The sequence below is a fragment of the Anabrus simplex genome, chromosome 2 (assembly GCF_040414725.1).
Source record: "Anabrus simplex isolate iqAnaSimp1 chromosome 2, ASM4041472v1, whole genome shotgun sequence".
In the NCBI taxonomy this organism is placed as follows: Eukaryota; Metazoa; Arthropoda; class Insecta; order Orthoptera; family Tettigoniidae; genus Anabrus; species Anabrus simplex.
In genome coordinates, this window is record NC_090266.1 from 530,451,549 (window position 1) to 530,475,483 (window position 23,935).

The following is a 23,935-nucleotide window of genomic DNA, read 5'->3' on the forward strand; positions in this document are numbered from 1 at the left end:
GAAATTCCCTAAAATGATAAAATCAATTACAGTGAAACCTCGTTAGCACATTTCTCATTAACACGTTTTCCTGTTTAGCACGTCGTAAATTTGAAGTCCCGACACCCATTGTATTAAATCTGTATAAAAAATACCTCACTTAACAGTCATAATTTTTCGCCTTCACCGCTTAGTACGATCATATATTCCCCTGACCTGAAAATGTTCTTTGTCATCCCTTGCATATGGAATGTGATTTCCAACAGAGATAAGAGCCCTCACCATGGGTCGGTCGGAGAAAGTTGCGCGATAAGGGGAAATGACCTTGAATTCTCGAACACCGAGTACATTGCGCCTTCGAGGGGCAAGCTGTTAGCTTAGGTAAAGCTGAGTTTTGCGTCATTCCTTGGCAGCAAAGACTTTTCACTACAACAAGATAGGACAGTGCTAAGTTAAAGCACGGTAATAGATTCCACTGTGGCTAGGAGCGCCAAATTCAGTTTTCACATTTTTTTTCTTTTTTTCAAAGCTCTCCTGTTGACATACATGGCTTAAGGCTGGGAGTCATCCGAAATTATGCGTCACGGAAGTTACCACCAAAAAATGTGTAACGGAAGTGAAACTGTAGCAACTGTGCAGCCGTTAGTTGATGGTCATAACCGAGAGACATATCTATTATCATTTGATTTTCTCAAAGGGAAAAGTGGTTTATTTTTTGTTCAATGTTCTTTGTTCTATGGAAAGGTCTTTGTTGTCAGTGAGATTTGTTGAATAACCCAGTGCGCTTGATTGTGCTTGTAGCCTATTTCGCATTTCAATCAGACGTTAGAAATTTATTTATTCAAAATCATTCTTTCCAACTTTGGAAACTTTCCTTCGCGCACTCGTTTTCTTTTTCCATTCCTATTTTGCTTATAGCATTTTCAATTTTATTTTGGTTGCACGCAACAGTGTTTAAAGTAGAGGGTGCTAGTTTTAATGTTCGCGTCAACTGTACGCGCTTAAGATGTGGATTCCTACCTACTTCTTGACGGATTTTAATTTTTTCTTCATTAGCGAGTGGTTTCATGACCCTTTTCTTATCAATAGCTAGGCTATCACAAAACAGATACCATACCGTGCTACTGAACTTCTCACGATTATCCTATTAGTCCGCAAGTAGGCTGTCACACGACAAATAATCACTTCACCTCTTTTTACCATTCAACACAATGAATTGAAGGTAATGCCAATAACTGTTCTTGTGATAAGATTATTTAAATCAGTGTGCTACAACTGAAGTTAAAATAAGTCTATAGTGCAGCAATAGCAGATATTCGACAGGTCATTTGTGGGTGCCGTTAAGTAATAAGAATTCCACATACTGTAGGCCTATCCCATTAACAAGTTATGTAAAGATGCAGGCAATGGTAAAGCGGTGTACCATCCACACAAAAATACAAACTGCTAGTATGACAGTTGGCACGTTTTTATTATTCACCGGTGAGTCTGTCCGAACCAATGCCGAGTACTATCGAAGTTTCATGTTGAAGACGGCAACCAAAGGCGCTTAATCGTGTATGGTGAGTATAACCTCGCAAGATATTCATGTTCGAATAAAGTTATCAGAAAACAGTGTTTAATTACCCACTGGTCAGAAACCTAAGGCTTCAACTAACAATTCATTATACAATTGTTTTAGGAAGAAAGTGATGTGCTATAATATGTAGGGACAGTAGGTACTTCTAAGAGCCCAAGGGCAAAAGAATGTCATATCTGCTCTTCTGTGTTTTTCACATCTTTTAATAGTCTCTTGTCACAGGCTCCAGTAGAGAATTATTGATATTTGTTCTCTCGACTTTTCCACACTTTTTAGTGCTCTCCTTTATCTCCTGAAACACTACACACTCAATATAAAATGTACTAATGAGTAAAGTGAAACCATCTCCCGGTTGGATAGTTTTTAATGGGATATTCGATAGTATATTTTCCCGCTTAAAACGATTTTTTTCGTCGTCCCCTGCAGAAATGTACTAACGAGGTTTCATTGTGCTTGATGATTGCAAGGAAATATATAAACAAATAAAAAGTCATCAATTTAGCAAATCATGAGAAATATTTGTGTACTGGCTGAATGGCATTTCTTTGCAAAAAGTCGTGCAAAGGCTCTTTATGAAGGTGTAGGTGGGCCTTTGAAGAGATTGGCCTGTTAAGCTAGTCTTCAAGAAAGTCATACATCTACTCCCAAAGAACTATATGAATTGGCACTGTGTAATATACAAGGAATTTTGTTTCCATTGATATCTAAAGAACAACACAAGGGAGCATGGCTATTAAATACTGTTAGGGTTCCAGAACCTAGAACATTCGTTGTGTTATTTATTCCTGTTTTTTAAAAACATTCTCCACATTGTCTTAAGTCCCTAAAGAAGTTATCAGACACAAACCAAGAATTAACAGCAGGGAGGTTATGATCAGCGCAGAGCACCGACAGAATGTCAAGAAACAAGAATTGCTGGCAGTGTGCCATTTTGCAGCTCGGTAAATTTTTTCACAAATGTAGTTTTCAAGATTTCATTATACAACTTTCAAAATGTGTAAAGAAATATGCAACATAATTGCCATTATTTTTTAAATCAAAATTTCTACGTCTGATTTTCAGTTATGGACATTTACATTGCATTTTATTTCTTATAACAAAAATAAGTATATGACACCAATATGAAGTTCAACAATTAGTGTCTCTATGCTCATACTAATGGTACATAAAAACCAAATTTCTGATCATTCAAATACCCAGGACAAAGTAATTAGTATGGGCATTTATAATGAAAGTGCAATATTTCAACCTTCTATGGCAATGCAAAAAATGGCTAATTAACAGGTATGCATAAAATAAAATAATAAATTTAAAAGTAATAAAAAAATGAACAAATTCAGAATTGTTCAGGTTCTGTGACCTACTGCTTTCCTTGGAATGACCTAGATATCCTCATTCTTTGAAGGGCCGGACCACTTTCCTTTTCTGTTCTGATTATTGTTACAAGTGAAAAAGATGATAATGATGATGATGATGATGATGACGACGACAAGGATGAATGTTGATTATGCTTGTTGCTTAAAGGGGCCTAACATCAAGGTCATCTGCCCAAGATGAATGTTAAGAGATAATGAACTAGTATTCTCCATCACTACCTAACCCTATAAAATAATACATAACCTACATACATATACAGTGAAACCTTGGAATGCGAGTAACTTGGTCTACGAGTGTTTTGCAAGACGAGCAAAAATTTTAAATAAACTGTAACTTGATAAGCGAGTGAGGTTCCGCACTACGAGCGTCACGTGTGCCTACGTTTTCCCCTCCCCCATTTGTTTGTTGAATGGATGAACAAGGTCTTTGGTCCTGTAGTGAAGAAATAATGTTCAGAAAATAATCTGCCGCTTAAAGTCTTGCTAGCTCTGTACAATGCTCCTGTGCATCCTCCAAGCCTTGAGGCCTTGAGGACATCTTACTGGAGGAATTTGCAAGTTCGTTAAAGTTAAGATCCTTCCTCCCAACACTACTCCAATTCTCCAGCCTATGGATCAGCAAGTCATTTCGAACTTCAAGAAGCTATACACCAAAACACTATTTCAGCGATGCTTCGAAGTGACCGAAGGAAAAAACTTTACACTCCATGAGTTTGGGAGAAATCATTTCCCCATTGTGAACTGCCTGGAGATCATCCATAAAGCCTGAGATGGAGTCACCAAGAGAACTCTCACTTCCGCTTGGGGAAAGCTGTGGCCTGACTGTGTTCTTGGACGTGACTTTGAGGGGATTGTTGTTGACAATGAACTGCAGATTGTCGATGAAATTGTGTTCTTAGGGAAGACTATGGGGCTGGAGGTGAATGACGTGGACATTCAAGAGCTGATGGAAGAACACAGACAGGAACTGACAGCCAACGAACTGATGGACCTGCATTGCGAACAACAGGAGGAGGTTATGGAGATCTCATCCGGGGAAGGGGAGGAGGAAAAGTCAATGGAATTTTTCACTTCAACAGAGATTTGGGAGAAGTGAAAAATGTGGGAAACAGTGCAAAATTTTGTAGAATAACACCACCCGAATAAGGCTGTAGCAGTGCGAGCAATGAATCAGTTCAACGGCAATGCAATGTCACCTTTTCATGAAATCCTCAAAAAGAGGCAAAAGGAACAGTCATTGGACAGGTTCCTCGTTGAAGTTGCATGAAAAGAAAACAATTCCAGTGAGCCAACAGATAGCAGTGATTCCGTTAGTAAAAATTCGTGCTACACAGTAACTCTTCTCGTCTCCCTCACACCAACAATGATTCTATTGTAAGGAAAAGTTCACTTTAATGTGTTTTACGTTATTTTTTGTTTCAGAAATGGTATGTAAATAAATATTTTTGTGTTGTGGACGAATCATCAGCGTTTCAATTGTTTCTTATGGGAAAACTAGCTTTGATATACGAGCGCTTTGGAATACAAGCATGTTGCCGGAACGAATTATGCTTGCAATCCAAGGTTCCACTGTATACAGAAACCCACATGACCCTGCACTGAAGCTGGTTTATGCGTACAGCTTCATAAACAGAGTTAATTCCTAACTTAGCCTTTATCTCCTCATTTTAAGTACCCTCCTGTCATTGTTCGCCCTTGTTTATACCAGTAATCATTTGTTATAGTAAACCTAAGATAAAAGTTTGAGAATTTGGAAAACCAGAAAAGAGGTCTGAATACCAGTTGAAAATTAGAGACCAACTGCCCAAATGTGAAGTAGGAACAACTGAAAAAGAATGGCTTGGATTTAAGAAAACCCTGGTGAACACTGCAGTCAATATTGTTGACAAAACAAGTAGCAGAGTAAGAGAGAAAGAAACCCCATGGTGGAGTGAAACTGTCCGAACAGCAATAAAGGAGAGAAATGAAATGAGGAAACTAAGGGATAGAGAATGTCAGAAAGGTGTGAGCAAAAATGAAGGCAAGTTAGAAGAGCTCGGTCAGCTGTACAGAGACCTGAAGCTTGAAGTGAAAAGAATAATTTTTAACGAGAGAGAAAACCTGGACTGAATTCACACAGAAATTAGAAGAGGACAACAAGAACAAACTGCCATATCAAGTGGTGAGAAGTAAGAAAAATATCTATGAAGGAATAGAGGCCCTGGAGAAAGGAGATTGAAACATCACTTGGAATGACAAAGAGATAAGAGATGAGATGGGACAGTATTTTGAAAAATGAGATAATAATGAAAATTAAAATATCAGATAACAGGAGACCACGGCAAAAGAAGATATAAAAAATGTTGAGCCCCTTATTACATGGATGGAAGTGGAAAATGCCCTAAAGAACATGAGTAAAGCCAAGGCAACAGGCATAGGTGAGGTAAGCACTGACATGATCAAGGCTGCTGGAATGTAAGGATTGCAATGGTTGTTTTGAGTCCTAAACACTATTTGAAAAGGAGAAGAAATACCCGAAGAATGGATTAAAGCAGTCGTCGTTCCTCCATTTAAGAAAAGAAACAGACGGAAACCTAGCAACTACAGGGGCATCGCTCTCATGGACTCAAAATAATGAAACAAATCATCAGAGATAAAAAAAAACATCCTTGAACCATAACTTGAAAATTATGAAATTTATTTCATTAAAAGGAGAGGCATGGTTTTAGAAGGAATAACACTGGGAAAAAGAAGAATACGTCATCTTCATTTTCGTAGATGACAAAAATATCAGAAAATGCCTTAAGAATAGATCTATACAAAGTGCTTTAGTTAATAAAGCCGAAATGGTGTATGAATGCCACAGTTGTGTCCAAATAGATGATGGATATTCGGCATGGTTTGAGACTCAGCAGGGTGTACAACAAGGCAGCACACTCTATCGCCACTTTCATTTATCACTGTAATGGATGAAATAATGAAGAGTTAAGAACCTCAACAACACCACTGAGTATAAAACTTATTTTTTAAATAGAATTTGCTTTACGTCACACCGACACAGATAGATCTTATGGCGATGATGTGTTAGGAAAGGGCTGGGGGTAGGAAGGAAGTGGCAGTGGCCTTAATTAAGGTACAGCCCCAGCATTTGCCTGGTGTGAAAATGGGAAACCACATAAAACCATCTTCAGGGCTGTCGACAGTGGGATTCGAACCCACTATCTGCCGGATGCAAGCTCACAGTTGCGCGCCCCTAACCGTACGGCCAACTTGCCCAGTGTTTAAAACACTTGCCTTACCAATGATTTATGTAACCTCTCCTTTACATCCTTAATACAACCCTTAAATACACTCATAAACCTGTGAAAAGATCTGTATCCTTTCTTTGAAACCTAATTAGTGTGATTACCCTAGTGAAGATCAATCCCTATATTAATATCTAGGTACTTGAAATGATCCGCATTGAGGTACTATCACAACAAACACAGTAAGTAAAACTGAGAGGACTTTTCCTCTTGGTAAAACTTCAAACCTAACTTTTAATTCTGTTTATCATCATAGCATTGTCTGCTGTCTGCCTCACAACATCGTTGAGGTCTTTTTGTAGTCACTCCCAATCCTGTACCTTATTTCTTACACTACTGTATATAGTATAACATCATCCAATAATAACCTTACCTGTGATTGCTTTTCTTTATTCATATCAAATGTATAAGTAAACAAAGAAAATAATACTGCCCTGGGGGACCCTCTCCCATCTTAATCATTACAGGAACACTTAACCTACTCTAATTGAATCTAAGATTTCTGCTACAACTTGCTGGAATCCTACAAGTTGAGCCTGACTGGAATAATCTTTCCTAAACCTGACCTACCTTCTATCAAACGAGTCAGTAATACTGCAATCGTGTCTAATATAATCAGAAAGAATTCTTTCCCAGAGCTTACAAACAACACAAGTCAAGCTGACTGGCCTGTAATTATCCGCTTTATGTTTATCACCCTTTCCCTTCACTTTCATTGGGGCTGCTATTACAATTTTCTATTCACTTAGTATCCCTCCTTCACAACAATGTACAATGGATGATTGTTTGGTCCGCCCTGTCAATATACTACTAATATTTGAATCATTTATACGTACATGTTTCGGGAGCCTTAACTCCCTTCGTCAGCGTATTTACATCAAAATCTACCTTACCCAAGTCTCAAGATACAGCATCTTATCATATTAATGTTAAGCATTGTCCTGTATAACCTCAACTCTAGAACACTATATGTACACTTTGCATATTTGTATAATAATGCCTGTTGTAAACCAACACGTAAGACATGGAACATATTTAAAAACACTCTTGAATTGTCCACTCATTCCTCCTATTCTTTAAATTCATACAACATATATCATCAGCCTGGATGGATCCATTAGCTGAGTCAGCCACTGATAAAATGTTACTTGTCACTGCTTGTATTGTTGCTGCCACTATGTAGCTACCATCTTATCATCCAATTTGACATCCTTTGAAGTTAATACCCTTATAGGTTACATTGATATGTAAGGGAGGGGGAGAGGTGGGCAGTGGGCCTGACTGTTATAATTGTTGCTATCTATTATCCTTTTTCTTTCTCTTCACATATTGGTTAGCTAATTTAAATAATGGATTTTCTTCCTTAATGTGTTCATTTAAATTGTTGTCAATATTTTGTGTCTGATCTATGTAAATTTCTAATTTCTCCAGGACGTCCATATATTTCGCTTTATTTGCTGAATGTATTAATTTCATGTCTTGTTCGATGTTGGTGAATGAATGATTATTTTCATGCATGTGTTCGCACATAGCTGAATATTTTCCGTACTTTTTGGCATTTATATGTTCTTTATATCTAATGGCTATATTTCTTCCTGATTTTCCGATGTATTTTTGGTTACAGTTTTGACATGTCAGTCTGTACATTCCTGATTTAGTGAATTGGTTGTCTATGTTAATCTTGCTTGAATGAATACGTATGAATACGATCTGGCTAACACATTTAAGAAATTCAATATTCAAGTAGCATAAAACATAATAATAATAATAATAATAATAATAATAATAATAATAATAATAATATGTTTGCAAATTCAAGCAAGATTAACATAGACAACCAATTCAATAAATCAGGAATATACAGACTGACATGTCAAAACTGTAACCGAAAATACATCGGACAATCAGGAAGAAATATAGCCATTAGATATAAAGAACATATAAATGCCAAAAAGTACGGAAAATATTCAGCTATGTGCGAACACATGCATGAAAATAATCATTCATTCACCAACATCGAACAAGACATGAAATTAATACATTCAGCAAACAAAGGGAAATATATGGTCGTCCTGGAGAAATTAGAAATTTACATAGATCAGAAACAAAATATTGACAACAATTTAAATGAACACATTAAGGAAGAAAATCCATTATTTAAATTAGCTAACCAATATGTGAAGAGAAAGAAAAAGGATAATAGATAGCAACAATTATAACTGTCAGGCCCACTATCCACCTCCCCACCGCTTAAATGGTCAGGTTTTATGGGTAATATACTTTCTGTTAGTGGCTGGCCGGCAAGCGGATAATTTCCTCCGCTTTATCATTTTATGTAAGTTCTAATATTTTTATATCATGAAGTATTTGAATATATATTTTAACTAGGTAAAATAGCTTTTCTTTCTTTATTCTTTTTATAGTACTAAAGGAGCATTTGCAGAAACATAATGGGAGGTTTGTTCTACTCTGATTCAAAAAGTCCGGTCCTGCAACAATCGAGCAAACGTCATCTGCCCTGACGGCACATGCATGGCTAAAATTTTTAATATGCAAAAAGTACGGAAAATATTCAGCTATGTGCGAACACATGCATGAAAATAATCATTCATTCACCAACATCGAACAAAACATGAAATTAATACATTCAGCAAACAAAGGGAAATATATGGACGTCCTGGAGAAATTAGAAATTTACAGAGATCAGAAACAAAATATTGACAACAATTTAAATGAACACATTAAGGAAGAAAATCCATTATTTAAATTAGCTAACCAATATGTGAAGAGAAAGAGAAAGGATAATAGATAGCAACAATTATAACTGTCAGGCCCACTCCCCACCTCTCCCCCTACCCTACATATCAATGTAACCTATAAGGGTATTAACTTCAAAGGATGACAAATTGGACGATAAGATGGTAGCTACATAGTGGCAGGAACAATACAAGCAGGGACAAGTAACATTTTATCAGTGGCTGACTCAGCTAATGGATCCATCCAGGGTGATGATACATGTTGTATGAATTTAAAGGATAGGAGGAATGAGTGGACAATTCAAGAGAGTTTTTAAATATGTTCCATGTCTTGCGTGTTGGGTTACAACAGGCATTATTATACAAATACGCAAAGTGTACATATAGTGTTCTAGAGTTGAGGTTATACAGGACAATGCTTAACTAATATGATAAGATGCTGTATCTTGAGACTTGGGTAAGGTAGATTTTGATGTAAATACGCTGACGAAGGGAGTTAAGGCTCCTGAAACGTACGTATAAATTATTCAAATATTAATAATATACTGACAGGGCGGACCAAACAAACACCCATTGTACATTATTGTTATTACGAGTCAACAAGGACCGATATGGTCAAGTTTGTCGATCCCTCCTTCATGCAAACAGTAATCAAATACGGTACTGTAAGTATTTCAAATATGGTACTATATCCCCACCTATTGTCTTTAGTATATACTTGGAAATCTTGTCAATCCAACAAGCTTTTCTAGCTTTCAACTTTTGTATCTTTTTATAAATGTCTTTACTGTCATAGGTAAATTTCAGTAATTCATCAATACTAGTCGCCTCCTGAACATTATATCAAACTACCTTTACATACACCGGGCGAGTTGGCCGTGCGCGTAGAGGCGCACGGCTGTGAGCTTGCATCCGGGAGATAGTAGGTTTGAATCCCACTATCGGCAGCCCTGAAGATGGTTTTCCGTGGTTTCCCATTTTCACACCAGGCAAATGCTGGGGCTGTACCTTAAATAAGGCCACGGCCGCTTCCTTCCAACTCCTAGGCCTTTCCTATCCCATCAACGCCATAAGACCTATCTGTGTCGGTGCGACGTAAAGCCCCTAGCAAAAAAAACCTTTACATACTGATGATTGAACACTTCTGCCTTCTGTCCTCACATATACACTCCCCTCGTTTACTAATGATCCCTGGAATGTCCTTCCTGGAACCTGTTTCTGCCTTGAAGTATTTGCACATATCCCTCCACTGTTCCTTAAAATTCATATAGCTGATGCTTATGTTTGCCACCATGTTAAGCTTAGGTGACTTTTTTTTTTTTTTGCTTCATTCAATTCCCTAGCAAGTTCCTTCAATCTCTCCTTACGTCCGCAGCCATTCCTAACTCTATTTCTTTCTAACCTGCACCTCCTCCTTAATCTTTTTCTTTCCCTGTTATACTGTACTATAATGGGTCCTTAAACTTACCATTCCTTACCACCTCTAAAGATACACACCTGTTCTTACACTCCTGAAAAATTGCTTTAAATCCATCCCATACGCTGATTACATTTTAATTTAGCATTTTCCACTGACCATAATTGCTATTTTTTTTAATTCCCCATGTCCCTCTTATCAACCACATGGTATTTTACAACCTTCCTTTCTATCATATTTATTTTTAATTACAACAAAAAACAGCTTCATAATCATTTCTACCATCTATCACTTTGGTTTCTCTATAGAGTTCATCTGGTTTTATCACCGCCACATCTAGAATATCCCCCCCCCAGTTGTTCCAACACTGTCTGATTCACCTGCCCTTCCCAGATTATCTTATTCACCATTTATTGGTCATGCTTTCTGTCAATCATTTCCTAATTAACATTTGGTAAGTTGAGATCACCCACTAAAATAATGTTCCTTTCTGTGCCGTTCCCCAAATAGCTGCTTGCCTTATCAAATAATTCTGCATCAGCGTCAAGCTTGCCACATCTGTACATCCCCAAAACATTAAGTTGCCTATTATCTTTAGAGAAAATTCTACACCTAAAATTACATATTTCTCATCTTGAACATTTTCATAGCTTACAAATTCTTCTTTCACCATTATGAATCCTCCCCCCTCCCTCCTGTCTTAACCCATTTCTACGATAAACACTCCAGTTCCATGAGGAAATTTCCACATCCGTAATATAACTTCTCAGCCATGATTCAATTCTTATTACAATTCTCCTCTCTACAAATATGGTTTTACGTTGAGTAGATTTTCAAAATATTTCTTCCATCCATCCAGTGATTCCCTGCGATCTCTATGAGTTCAGCTGACTTACCCAAACCACTATTCATTTCCTTTTTCCCTCCCTTTCTAAGATTTTTAATAACTGTCCAAAAAGGTTTCCCTGCCACTTGATCAAGCCTTCCAGGTTAGTACCAAGATCGTCCCATGACTACTTCTTGGATTCTACAGTGATTTGTTTTGCTCCGTTTCTTTCATTTCCGTACAATTCCTGATGTGGATCAGTTCCTGTTTGGAGCCAATTTTGACAGGCCTTCTTTTAACATTGTCAAGTTGTCCTGACTTTATGATTCCAGGTAGACGTTTGCTATTTGTTATCTTTACACACATTTATTCCTACGCATTCCCTCGCTGTTTCTACTATAGCATCCCTGTATGCCACCAGTTCTCTTTCTCCCTTTCTACTACAGCATCCCTGTAAGCCACCCGTTCTCTATGTCTTGAACCAGCTTACTATGTAGTCTTAGGAACTTTTCATTAATGATATTCACGTAATTCTGTTGAATTTCCTCATCCTGGAGATTCCCTACTCTACAGAATTCAGATTCTTTATCCTAGGCCTAGAGACTTAGTTCATTGCAGATCAGGCAGTGGTCTGTATCGTAAACATACACCCGGAATACCACATTTTCCTATACATTTCCTGAATTCAAAGTCAGTTGTGATATAGCCTATTATGAATCTGGTGCCCCTACCCTCCCATGTGCAGCGCTGAACAGCCTTATGCTCAAAAAGAGAATGCGTAACTGCTAATCCCATACTAGCTCAAAATTTCAGTAATTTCCTATCAGCTCCTATATCTTCCCCAAATTTACCTACCACCTTCTCATATCTTTCAGTTCTGTTTCCAATTCTTGCCTTGAAAGCGACAATTAGCACTATCCTATTCTTAAGAACACACTTAGGGGCCGATGACCTTCAATGTTAGGCCCGTTAAAGCAACAAGCATCATCATCATCATCATCATCATCATCAAGAACATACTGGCGCATCCTCTTTGCTGGCTCAGCCAGTTCTACGTCCTTTCTTTCTTTCTTTCTTCCTTCCATAAGCCCCATTAATCAACCTGCAGTTCATTCGCCAAGTTATTTTCAAGGAATCCCTTGCCTGCCTAACGGAAGTGGGACTCCGTTATTCCCATAGGTCTGTGGCTTGCTTAAAATATTCCAAACTTGGTAAATTCTGTGAAGCAGGATGCTACCCTGCTTACATATAGACCTAGTGAAAGTCTCTTCCCTAATGGTTTAAGGACCACTAATGAACTGTATAGGTCTAGCTACACAATTAAAAGGAGCGCCATAATTCAGAATATGTCCGAGGCACCCAAACCTATTCCGCTGCAACTACTAGGCTATTCAGCTGTTCACAAACTGGGGCGTGACTACAGTAACCGACACCATGAACCATGTGATATAGATGTTGATTCCCATTCTTTATCCTAGGCCTAGAGACTTAGTTCATTGCAGATCAGGCATCTGATAGCCAAGCAGACATCAATTTTTGGTAAAGAGACAAAGTCTTTTATAGTGCATTGGCACTGCCGGTGGCTCCAAGTAACCTACGCAGTGGCCTCCACGGTATGCACAAGCCAGCGTCTTGGTAGGTGTGCTAGGTATCAACTGATGAGCCCAACCTAGCACACGAGGGCGAAACGCTGCCAACCAGGAATGAGTTAGCTGGAAAGTTTATAATGTCCAATAACGGACCATTTATTTTGGTACCATGAACTATGTCGTCCTGTATTTAATATCCAGAAAGTCTTCCTAATAGCTTCACAACAATCAGTCAGCATCTAAACTACATAAACAACCATCGTTTCATCTGAAATTAAATATCCTTATATTTTCATCTTGTGATTTATTACTCATATTAGTATTCAACACAATAGAATTTTTCAGAAAATGCGATGTGAATTTCCACAGAACTATAAGCCGCATCTCAACAGAATGAAATTTGATGATATAAGCCTTTTAAGGCCATCATCTAATAAACAGGGATAGTCGTCCAGGTAAAGGAGGCAAATAATCCTGGTGAATTACTGAAATTTAACTATAATATTAAAGACATTTATAAGTAGATTCAAAATTTGAAAGCTAAAAAAGCAGGTGGGTTGGGAGGATTTCTGGGGATATATTAACGGCTATGGATTGGGATATAGTGCCGTACCTGAAATACGTATTTGATTACTGTTTGCATGAAGGAGCGATACCAAATGAATGGAGAGTTGCAATGGAAGCCCCAGTGTACAAGGGAAAGAGTGACAAACATGAAGTGGATAATTACAGGCCAGTCAGCTTCACATGTTATTTGTAAGCTCTGGAAATGAATTATTTCTGATTATATTAGACACATTTGCAGAATTACTAACTGGTTTGACAGAAGACAATTTGCATTTAAGAAAAGTTATGCTAGAGAGGCTCAACTTGTAGAATTCAAGCAAGATATAGCAGATATTTTAGATTCAGAAGGGCAAATGGACTGTATAGCTATCGATCTATCCAAGGCTTTTCATAGGGTTGATCATGGGAGATTACCCTGATGAAAATTAGGGCTATTGGATGAGACAAAAGAATGGCTGAATGGGTAGCTATATTTCTAGGAAAAAAACTCGGAGAATTACAACAGATGAAATGTTAATTGATCCTATAATGATTAACGGGGGGGGGGACCCACAGGGCACTATTATTGGACATTTTTCTGTTCCTACATACAGAGTGTATCTAAATTATACTGACAAAAAAAGAATCAGGGATGCTCTTCATGTTATATAAAGAACTATGGCGCAATTGGACTGGTGGAGATAATTGTTCGTTTAGAGAAAACTAGCAAGATACCCGTGCTTCGCTACGGTATTATACTGAAATTTATAATTGAATGCTTATTGTTTTAGATATATAATCCGCCGAAATTCGCGGTCTGACTCGTTTTTTGCGAGAACCCACCAAAATTCCCGATCTGACTCGTTTTCTATTAGATTACGGCATGTTTCCTCCCATTTTTCAATCTTCTTTTCCAGCAATCGATTTCGTACTTCCCGGGCTAGGCTCAGGTATTCCTCCCGGTCAGTTGGGTCCGTAAATCTTTGCCATCTTTTCCTATAATCATTTTTAATATGGATAAAATCCTTCAGGAGATCCGGTGTGGTGTCATATTGGGTGCCTAGAAGGCACTGAACCCGCGGCCGGACTGCATTCTTAGTCATTACCCGTCCAGGAGCCGTTTCCAGCGCGGTCCGCACATTTGACGACGGTCCGGAACATTATTATTATTATTATTATTATCATGTGTTGCTGGAATGGATGATGACAGGAAAACCGGAGTATCCGGAGAAAAATCTGTCCCGCCGCCGTTTTGCCCAGCACGAATGTCACATGGAGTGAACGGGATTTGAACCACGGAACCCAGCTGTGAGAGGCCGGCGTGCTGCCGAGGATCCTTATAAGAACATTAAGAACAGTAAAATCAATTGGTCTCACCTCCTTCTACACCCCACCGCCGTTAAGTTTATTTACCGGCACCCCCTCCCCCCCAAAAAACACTTAAAAGAAGGCTTGTTTCTTATGTTTAAAGAAGATTTCAAACAATGTTCACGTCTATTACCTTCAGTTTTGAGATATAAGTATCCCCATAAAAATAATTTACTTTTTTCACTTCATTTCACACTACTCCCCCTCCCCCTAAGTAAATTTTCCCGCAAAATATACTTGTTTCTTTAATAGTAAAGGATCTTCTAAATACCAATTATCACGACTCTAACTTCTTCAGTTTTTTATTTATGTGTCCTCATGAAAGGAATTCAACTCCTTTACACTCCCGCCCTCCAAGATGGTTTCCCCCAAAACGCGTTTTTCTTTGTTTTTAAAGGAGATCCAAATACGAATTTTCACGTCTGTAACAACTTTAGTTTTTATTAGATGTATGTATTCTCATTCAATTAATTCAATTAATTTTTCAATTATTTCACCCCCCCCTTCATTGGATTTTCCGAGAATACGTGTTTCTTTATTTTTAAAGCAGATTGCAAATATCAAATTTCACGTCTGTAACATCTTCATTTTTAAGATATCAGTAGCCTAATTAAAAGAATTCAACACCATTTTTGGTCACATTTACCCCCCCCTCTCCACCCAAGTTGTATTTCCGAAAGCTAAAAATACACGTTTCTTTATGTTTAATAGAGATAAAAAATACCATTTTTCACTTCTGTAACATGTTAAGTCTTTTGAGATAAACTGTAAAAATTCTCATTTTAAAATTTCACCCCTTTTGAGTTCCCCTTAAGTGGAGTTTCCAAACACAAATCACCTATGTTTCTTTAGATTTACAGGAGATTACAAATACCCACTTTTTACGTCTGTAACATTTTACGTTTCCAAGATATTCTGTAGATATATTCTTTCAAAAATTCACCCAATTTGTCACTCCTGTTTAACCGCCATTAATTGGATTTTCCAAAACTAAAAAATACGTTTTTCTTTATTTTTAAAGGAGAACCCATATACAAATTTTCAGTTCTGTAATATCTTTCATTTCTGAGATATATGTATCCTCATTAAAGGCATTCAACCCATTTTTCACCCTTTTACACCCCTCCTATTGGGATTTACAGGAAACAAAAATACGTTTTCCTTTATTTTTAGCGGAGATTCTAACTACCAATTTTTACATCTGCAAACTTTAAAAGTTTGGAGATATAGATTCACTCATTTTAAAATTTCACCCTCCCATTAATTGGATTTTCCAAAAACAAAAAATTACGTGTTTCTTTATTTTTACAAGAGATCAAAAGTACCAATTTTCAGGTCTGTAATATCTTCAGTTTCTGAGATATAGGTACCGGTATCCTGATTAAAGGCATTCAACCCATTTCCCCCATTTTCACCCCTCCTATTGGGATTTTCTGAAAACAAAAAAATACGTGTTTCCTTATTTTTAAAGAAGATTCTAAATACCAATTTTTACATCTGTAAACTTTTAAAGTTTTGAGATATAGAGCAACTCATTTTAAAATTTCACCCCCGTTTTCACCCCCTTAGCGAAGGAATATCCAAAAATACTCTCTTAGCGAGCACCTACGTCTTAATATTAATATATCCCCAGAATTTCATCTCTTTATGTCCAGTAGTTTTGGCTCGGCGATGATGAATCAGTCAGTCAGGATGAGGTTACTTTGTTTCTTCCGGGCGTGCAATTCTAATTGACAAACTCAGCATATTTGCTGTGCCAGAGCACAAATCACTGCCCGTTGCTGTGCTTCAGGGAAGGGTGGGGAATTGGCACATATGACAGACAGAAACAGAAATAATGCTCCATGCGAATGCATAAGTTTCTCCGTTTCGTCATGCAGAATGTTGTCTCTTACAGGCAATATTCACAGTTCATTTATTAAGCAGCTATAATTGCACACACAGTAATTAAGACACACTTGTCAGTCACGTGTCATTTCTCCCCTCATCTGTTGGTCTCAGTAACTTTCTTTATTATTTAACATGCGCAAAGATGCATTGCTGCCACCACACGATCTTGCATTTCTTTATACTCAACATGGTAAAAGGAATGAAATACCGAACAGAAGAAACAATATGCCCAATAGTTTGATTACAGTAAATCTTCAATATCCCCCCCACCCCCTTTCTAATTCGTTCTTCACGTACTAAGAAATATCCATGGGAGTTAAATCGGCCAAACGCAGAGGCCATTTAACTGGCCCACCATAGCCTACACATCTCCCTGGATAGTGATCATTTAAGTGCTGCATGACACAGCAAGTGAAATGTGGTGGAGGGCCATTATGACAAAGCCACTTTCACTGCCAAATACCAACAGGAACATCTTTCAATAATCCAGGCAGTGAATCTACCAATAAACAGTTGCATTCCTCACTGTTCAAGTGAGGTGGAAGGACATACGTCCCAAGTAAATAGTCATCAACAATGCAGGCCCAACTATTGACACTAAAGCGATCTTGAAATATGCACACTACTGTCAGAGGAGGGGCTTCATCTGCCCTCCTTCACACAGTTGCCTGTCAATGGTCATGAAGGTTGAATGGTTTGGTTGGCGGTGATTACATTGTTGGACGCCCTAAATCAGTGCAGCTTCTCTCCCACTGCCATTTGCTGCACTATAGCCTAGGTGCATATCAGCCATCTCTCTGTTGGTGTACAGAAACAGAGACTTTCTCACCAATTTATACCAGAAACCTACCAACCAATATGGACACACAAAAGAAGCATACTGCCTGCTGGGACTGTGAAGTGACTGTGCTAAACGAACGAGAAACCTGTGCATTCACACTGAGCATTATTCTCTGTCGCCATATATCATGCTCCCCACTTCCTCTCCCTTCCCTCCCCTGGAGAACAGCAGCGAGCAGTGATTTCCTCTCTGGCAGAGCAAATACGGCGATTTTGACAATTGGAATCAAGCACCTAGAAGTAACGAAGTAACTTCATTTTCTCCGCGAATCCGATTGTGCCATAATTCCTTATATAACAGGAAGAACATCCCTGAGTTTTTGTCGGTATAATTAAGATACACCCTGTATAAGTAAAGAACTGGAATCAACTTAGCACACTGTAGCGAAACGCTGACAACCAGGAATTAGTTAGCTGGAAAATTTATAATGTCCAATAACAGACCAAGTACACTGGTATTATAAATTTACTAATTCGGGACAAATATTTCAGATTCCCTATGGAAATCAACATCTATATCATTGGATGGCCAGGCAGGCATCAATTTTCGGTAATGAGAGAAAGTCTCTCGTAGTGCATTGGTACTGCCGGTGGCTCCAAGTAGCCTACACAGTGGCCTCCACGGTATGCATTAGCCATGCGTCTTGGTGGGTGTGCTATTTAACAAATAATGAGCCCAACTTAGCACACTAGGGTAAAACACTGGCAACCAGGAATGAGTTAGTTGGAAAATTTATAATGTCCAATGACAGACCAACTACACATTGGTATTATACATTTACTCATTTGGGACAATTATTTCAGGTTCCCTATGGGAATCAACATCTATATCATAAGTGGTATGTTTTGCGCTCTCACTGGAGAGATGGCATGAAGCGACACTAGTAGATGAATATACTTGAGAGGAGCTTTCAACAGTAGGAAAGATCATCATATGAAGTTAAGCCTGTACTGCATGAAATATTTTGCGTTTGGTAACGAAAATTTCAAGCTTCAAAGTTCAACTAGCGTTCAGTGTCTTAGATTTACCAACAATTCTTAACTGGCGCTAATACCTTAACACCCATATGTGATGTGGTTTGCCATAATGGACTATATATACAATTTTATGCTAAGTTTTTAACATTCAAAGACTGATAATTACTGGCCATGGGTACGTATTGCAAGGTACAAGTATACTTGCACAAATATAGGTTGGTAATATCTTTGAGGTTGAGCCAGAGGTACTCCTGAAGCCTGTGGTAACTGGATGGGGAGGGCCCAGAGAAAATAAATGGTGGTTGGTACACGTGGATGTTGATGGGGTGGAAGGAGTATCTTTGGTAGTACGGCTGTTTTGTTGTTTATTATGTAAAAAAAAAAACCAAGGTATCACTGGCATATGTGTTTGACTGACTGTACATTTGAAGGTGTGCAATAAAACTACATCTGTCCAAAATCTGTATTCATTTACATAGGTGAAAAGCATTATGTTGCCTAATGGCAACACTATGCAGTACAGGTATAAAGTTGGAATTCAAGAGGACAAGTTGGTGCAAATATTTATTTATAGGATGAGGAGTAAGGGATTGGAATAATATTTCATGGGAAATGTTTGATAAATTTCCAAGTTCTTTGAAAACATTTAAGAAAAGGCAAAGTAATAAACTGATAGGAAATCTGCCACCTGTGCAAAAGCTCTAAATGCAGATCACTGATGACTGACTGATTGATAGTCTTCGGAGCTATTAGGCCGGGGTCATATTCTGACGAGCATTGACATTTCATCCACTCTACAACAAGCCCTGTCAAGACAGTTAAGCGGTGAGGCAGAATCCAGTACTCCTTCTACAGGTGAGAATATAATTCTGGGGCCAAGTTGCTACCAGTATGAGAGGCTCTGATTCAAGCCTTCTTCCATGATACTGAAACTGTTGGAATGCTTCTGTGTTTCAATTGTCCCTTGATGTAAACAAGCATGGAACTGACGGGTGGTAGCTAGCACATCAGTTTCCTTGAAATTTATATTATAGTCCAGATGAGTCAGAGGATGTTCAGCTATCATAGATTTCGCAGGTTTTTGAGGTAATAGTAACACTTTTGTTTATTCTGGAATCGAACACTTGTGTAATGGAATTAAATGTGATAACCAGGAAAAGCTGACTGGCATGGTATGGTCCAGATAAAGAATCAAACCAAACATATGTAGTAATGTTATTGTGCATACAGATGATGTCAAACATGACAAAGTGGAATTCTAGATTTGGTTTACTTCAAACAAAACCAACTGGCCATCATTTGGCTAACATTTTCCTTCCTTATGAACTGTTAAATACTGATTCGGAATCCAAATCTTTGTTTACATCAGGGGACAACTGAAGCAGAGAAGCATCCCATCTTTCTATTACTAGTTCTCCCCAATTTATGATCTCTACTCTAATTAAGGAGCCCACTATTATAATTTGGATTTCAAATTACCAAACTTTTTAGCAAAAAAATATGGTGAAAATCTTAGGGTGATGAAACTGGTAAATTTTTAACATAAATAACAAATTTTTGGCCTGTTAATAACATTCAAGCTCTTTAGGCCTAAAGAATGTACCTCCCTAAACAGCTTGAATGCATTTAATATTTGCAATCGATTAAATTAAATTATGGTTTCCTGGGAACTTAATTTTTGATGTCATTAATGTTATGTCGCAGCAACTACTTTTACGATTTTTGGACATGCCTGTTAAAAATTAAGTTTATGAGGAAGAACATTAATGATGACATGAAACAAATATACACATACTTAAAATCTAATTAAATAATCACAAATATTAGAACTTACGATCTGAGACAGTTTTCGGATGTATTTTGATGCAAGATCCAGGCCACATTCACGCTGAACGATATACTTTGCACAAGCACTAAAAAACATACTATGATAGTAATATGTGCAAGACTGAGAGTACTTTCCAACTAAGAGTGACAATATATTTTCACATTCCCTAATGGGGATTTCACTAATACTTGAAGCTACAGTCTCTAATGTCTGGTGAAGAATCTCTTGACCCAAATTTGTCAGACTTGGCAACATGATTAAACTATGAACAATAATACTAGCACTTGTCGCATCAATAGTGTCTATACGTTTTTGTATGTGTGTAAGTAGAAACTGTACAGACGAGAAAGGAAGATTACACTTGACAACATATTGCAGCATTCTAGCCAAATTACTTGAGTTGCAAGTGGGATCAAATTTAGTGCTCAAATTAGCACTGAAAACAATTGGCAATGCCATCTTCAGAGCACGGCACAGAGGGGTACTATAACATTTCTCTAGTAAGAAGTCCAGAAAAATAATTTGTGACAAGTTCAAGTCATTTGCCCTACACTGAATAACATTTAGAAGACATTCAACAATGTCAGTGCTTGATGGTACGCCAATATATATCATAACCTTAAAAGTATCAATCGCATCGTTAAGTTCTAAACCTATTGTCTGTCTTTTCAAAGAAGCACAAAGCTTTGTGAATTCTGGGCTTCTGATGAGGGCATCCTTTCCCATGCTTGATCTGGAAACAAAGAAAATAACAGATAAATAGCTACAACACTAAAAAATATTTTTATAAGCAACATTGAGACACTTACTCAATAGCTCCATGTACTTAGCAAGTGTGAGGGTTATTGATAACCTGCATTGATACAGAGTCTGCACTAGTGTGAATATTTGGGATTGCTGTAGTTGACAGTGTGCAAGATACACTTTTATTCTTTGAAAACAGATTTAAAAGCAGGGTGCATCTCTCTATTTCTTTTTTTACAATTTTGCTTAACGTCACACTGACACAGATAGGTCTTACGGTGGCGATGGGATAGGAAAGGCCTAGGATAGGGAAGGAAGCGCCCGTGGCCTTAATTAAGGTACAGCCCCAGCATTTGCCTACTGTGAAAATGGGAAACCACAGAAAACCATCTTCAGGGCTGCCAACAGTGGGATTCAAACCCGGATGCAAGTTCACAGCTGCGCGCCAGGGTGCATCTTATAGGGCCTATGCCGATAGTTATTCATGACTTTAATTGTTTTAAATCTACAGTATTCTGCTCGGAATTCTTTCTTGTTTCCTTGCAGCATGTGACAGCATTTCAATTATGCAGAGTTCAGTGGATGTGCATGCGCAGTCACCAATGATCACAGCAGTGTTAGTTTAAACTAGCAAGTATTCCGAACAATTTTAGTGTCCTAAACTTCTGCTATTCTGTTGCTGAGTTGTCCTAGCAAGTTATGGCTCAAATATAATATCGCTACAGCTATAACATACCAGCTACATGTTCCTGTGTATGCTAAAGAACATGGAAACTGGATTGCAGAGAGGCATTTCAGGCCGCTCCTAGTGGGATAATGTTGAGTAGGCAGACTGACTGGAGGGTAATCAGGAGTGGCTATGTGGGAAACTGGAAGTGAGATGTGTTGATCCTAACAGGTAGGTAGAGGATAGGGATCTATGCTCAGATGGCCTTCACTTGACCTGCAATGGTACACATAAGTTAAAGGGTTTGTTTAGAAGTGTTGTAGGAAGGTTCATTTAGTATAACAGGGTGGACTAAGGAGCGGTGACAAAAGTATGGGGAGCAGGAAGTCAAGCAAGGATGACAAAGTTGTTAGTGTTAACCTGTAGAAGTCTTGTAAAGAAAGGAGCAGAATTAATTTAAAAGATGTATATTTACCAGGTATTGTAAGAGGAGTTGAATCATGGCTGAGAAGCAGTAATACTGTAACGTGACAGCAGGTAGCAAATAATCCAACCACTGTTGGCGTTAAAATTCTGGTGACAAAGATTTATCTACTGCTAATTCTTATGCACTATACACACACTAAAGTACACCAGTTTGTGCTCTCTGTGCTCATGCTAATTCAGGCACACTGGTTGTTTGCTCTAACACAAAGGGGAAATCTGTGTAATTTGGACCGATATTTTTGGTATTTGCAAATTTGGTCACCCACCGTCTGAGGCAAGGTCAACAAGACAGCCAAGGGTAGCTTTCTTCCTGGAAGTTGATTTGCTAATGAACTTCAGGTTGAAAGGGAAAGAAGAAAATCTTAATACTCACATTCCTTCTAAGCTTATACGGAGACAAATATACTAAAGACAATGGGTTGGGATATAGTACCATATCTGAAGTACTTATTTGATTATTGTTTGGTCGGAGGAGCTATACCAGATGAATGGAGAGTTGCTATAGTAGCCCCTGTGTATAAAGGAAAGGGTGATAGACATAAAGCTGAAAATTACAGGCCAGTAAGTTTGACATGCATTGTATTATGTAAGCTTTGGGAAGGCATTCTTTCTGATTATATTAGACATGTTTGTGAAATTAATAACTGGTTCGATAAAAGGCAATTCGGTTTTAGGAAAGGTTATTCCACTGAAGCTCAACTTGTAGGATTCCAGCAAGATATAGCAGATATCTTGGATTCTGGAGGTCAAATGGACTGTATCGCGATTGACCTGTCTAAAGCATTTGATAGGGGGGATCATGGGAGACTACTGGCAAAAATGAGTGCAATTGGACTAGACAAAAGAGTGACTGAATGGGTTGCTATATTTCTAGAAAATAGATCTCAGAGAATTAGAGTAGGTGAAGCTTTATCTGACCCTGTAATAATTAAGAGGGGAATTCCTCAAGGCAGTATTATCGGACCTTTATGTTTTCTTATATATATAAATGATATGAGTAAAGGAGTGGAATCGGAGGTAAGGCTTTTTGCGGATGATGTTATTCTCTATAGAGTGATAAATAAGTTACAAGATTGTGAGCAACTGCAACATGACCTCGAAAATGTTGTGAGATGGACAGCAGGCAATGGTATGTTGATAAACGGGGTTAAAAGTCAGGTTGTGAGTTTCACAAATAGGAAAAGTCCTCTCAGTTTTAATTACTGCATTGATGGGGTGAAAGTTCCTTTTGGGGATCATTGTAAGTATCTAGGTGTTAATATAAGGAAAGATCTTCATTGGGGTAATCACATAAATGGGATTGTAAATAAAGGGTACAGATCTCTGCACATGGTTATGAGGGTGTTTAGGGGTTGTAGTAAGGATGTAAAGGAGAGGGCATATAAGTCTCTGGTAAGACCCCAACTAGAGTATGGTTCCAGTGTATGGGACCCTCACCAGGATTACCTGATTCAAGAACTGGAAAAAATCCAAAGAAAAGCAGCTCGATTTGTTCTGGGTGATTTCCGACAAAAGAGTAGCGTTACAAAAATGTTGCAATGTTTGGATTGGGAAAAATTGAGAGAAAGAAGAAGAGCTGCTCGACTTAGTGGTATGTTCCGAGCTGTCAGCAGAGAGATGGCGTGGAATGACATTAGTAGACGAATAAGTTTGAATGGCGTTTATAAAAGTAGGAAAGATCACAATATGAAGATAAAATTGGAATTCAAGAGGACAAACTGGGGCAAATATTCATTTATAGGAAGGGGAGTTAGGGACTGGAATAACTTACCAAGGGAGATG

General features: G+C 38.0%; 1 protein-coding gene across 2 annotated transcripts in view; it reads right to left on the reverse strand.

The window, feature by feature from the left end:
• The window catches only part of LOC136862912 (FAST kinase domain-containing protein 2, mitochondrial), a 116,813-nt gene that overhangs the window by 78,763 nt on the left and 14,115 nt on the right, over nucleotides 1-23,935 (reverse strand). The window contains exons 1-2 of one of the 2 annotated variants that reach the window (XM_067139194.2): nucleotides 22,143-23,365; nucleotides 20,263-20,989 (exon numbers count right to left, since the gene is read on the reverse strand). In XM_067139194.2, coding sequence (XP_066995295.2) covers nucleotides 20,263-20,982 — 720 coding nt within the window. In that variant the 5' untranslated portion in view covers nucleotides 20,983-20,989; nucleotides 22,143-23,365. Of the gene's footprint in view, nucleotides 1-20,262; nucleotides 20,990-22,142; nucleotides 23,366-23,935 lie in introns of those variants that run through there. The other variant, XM_067139193.2, reaches the window with a different exon arrangement.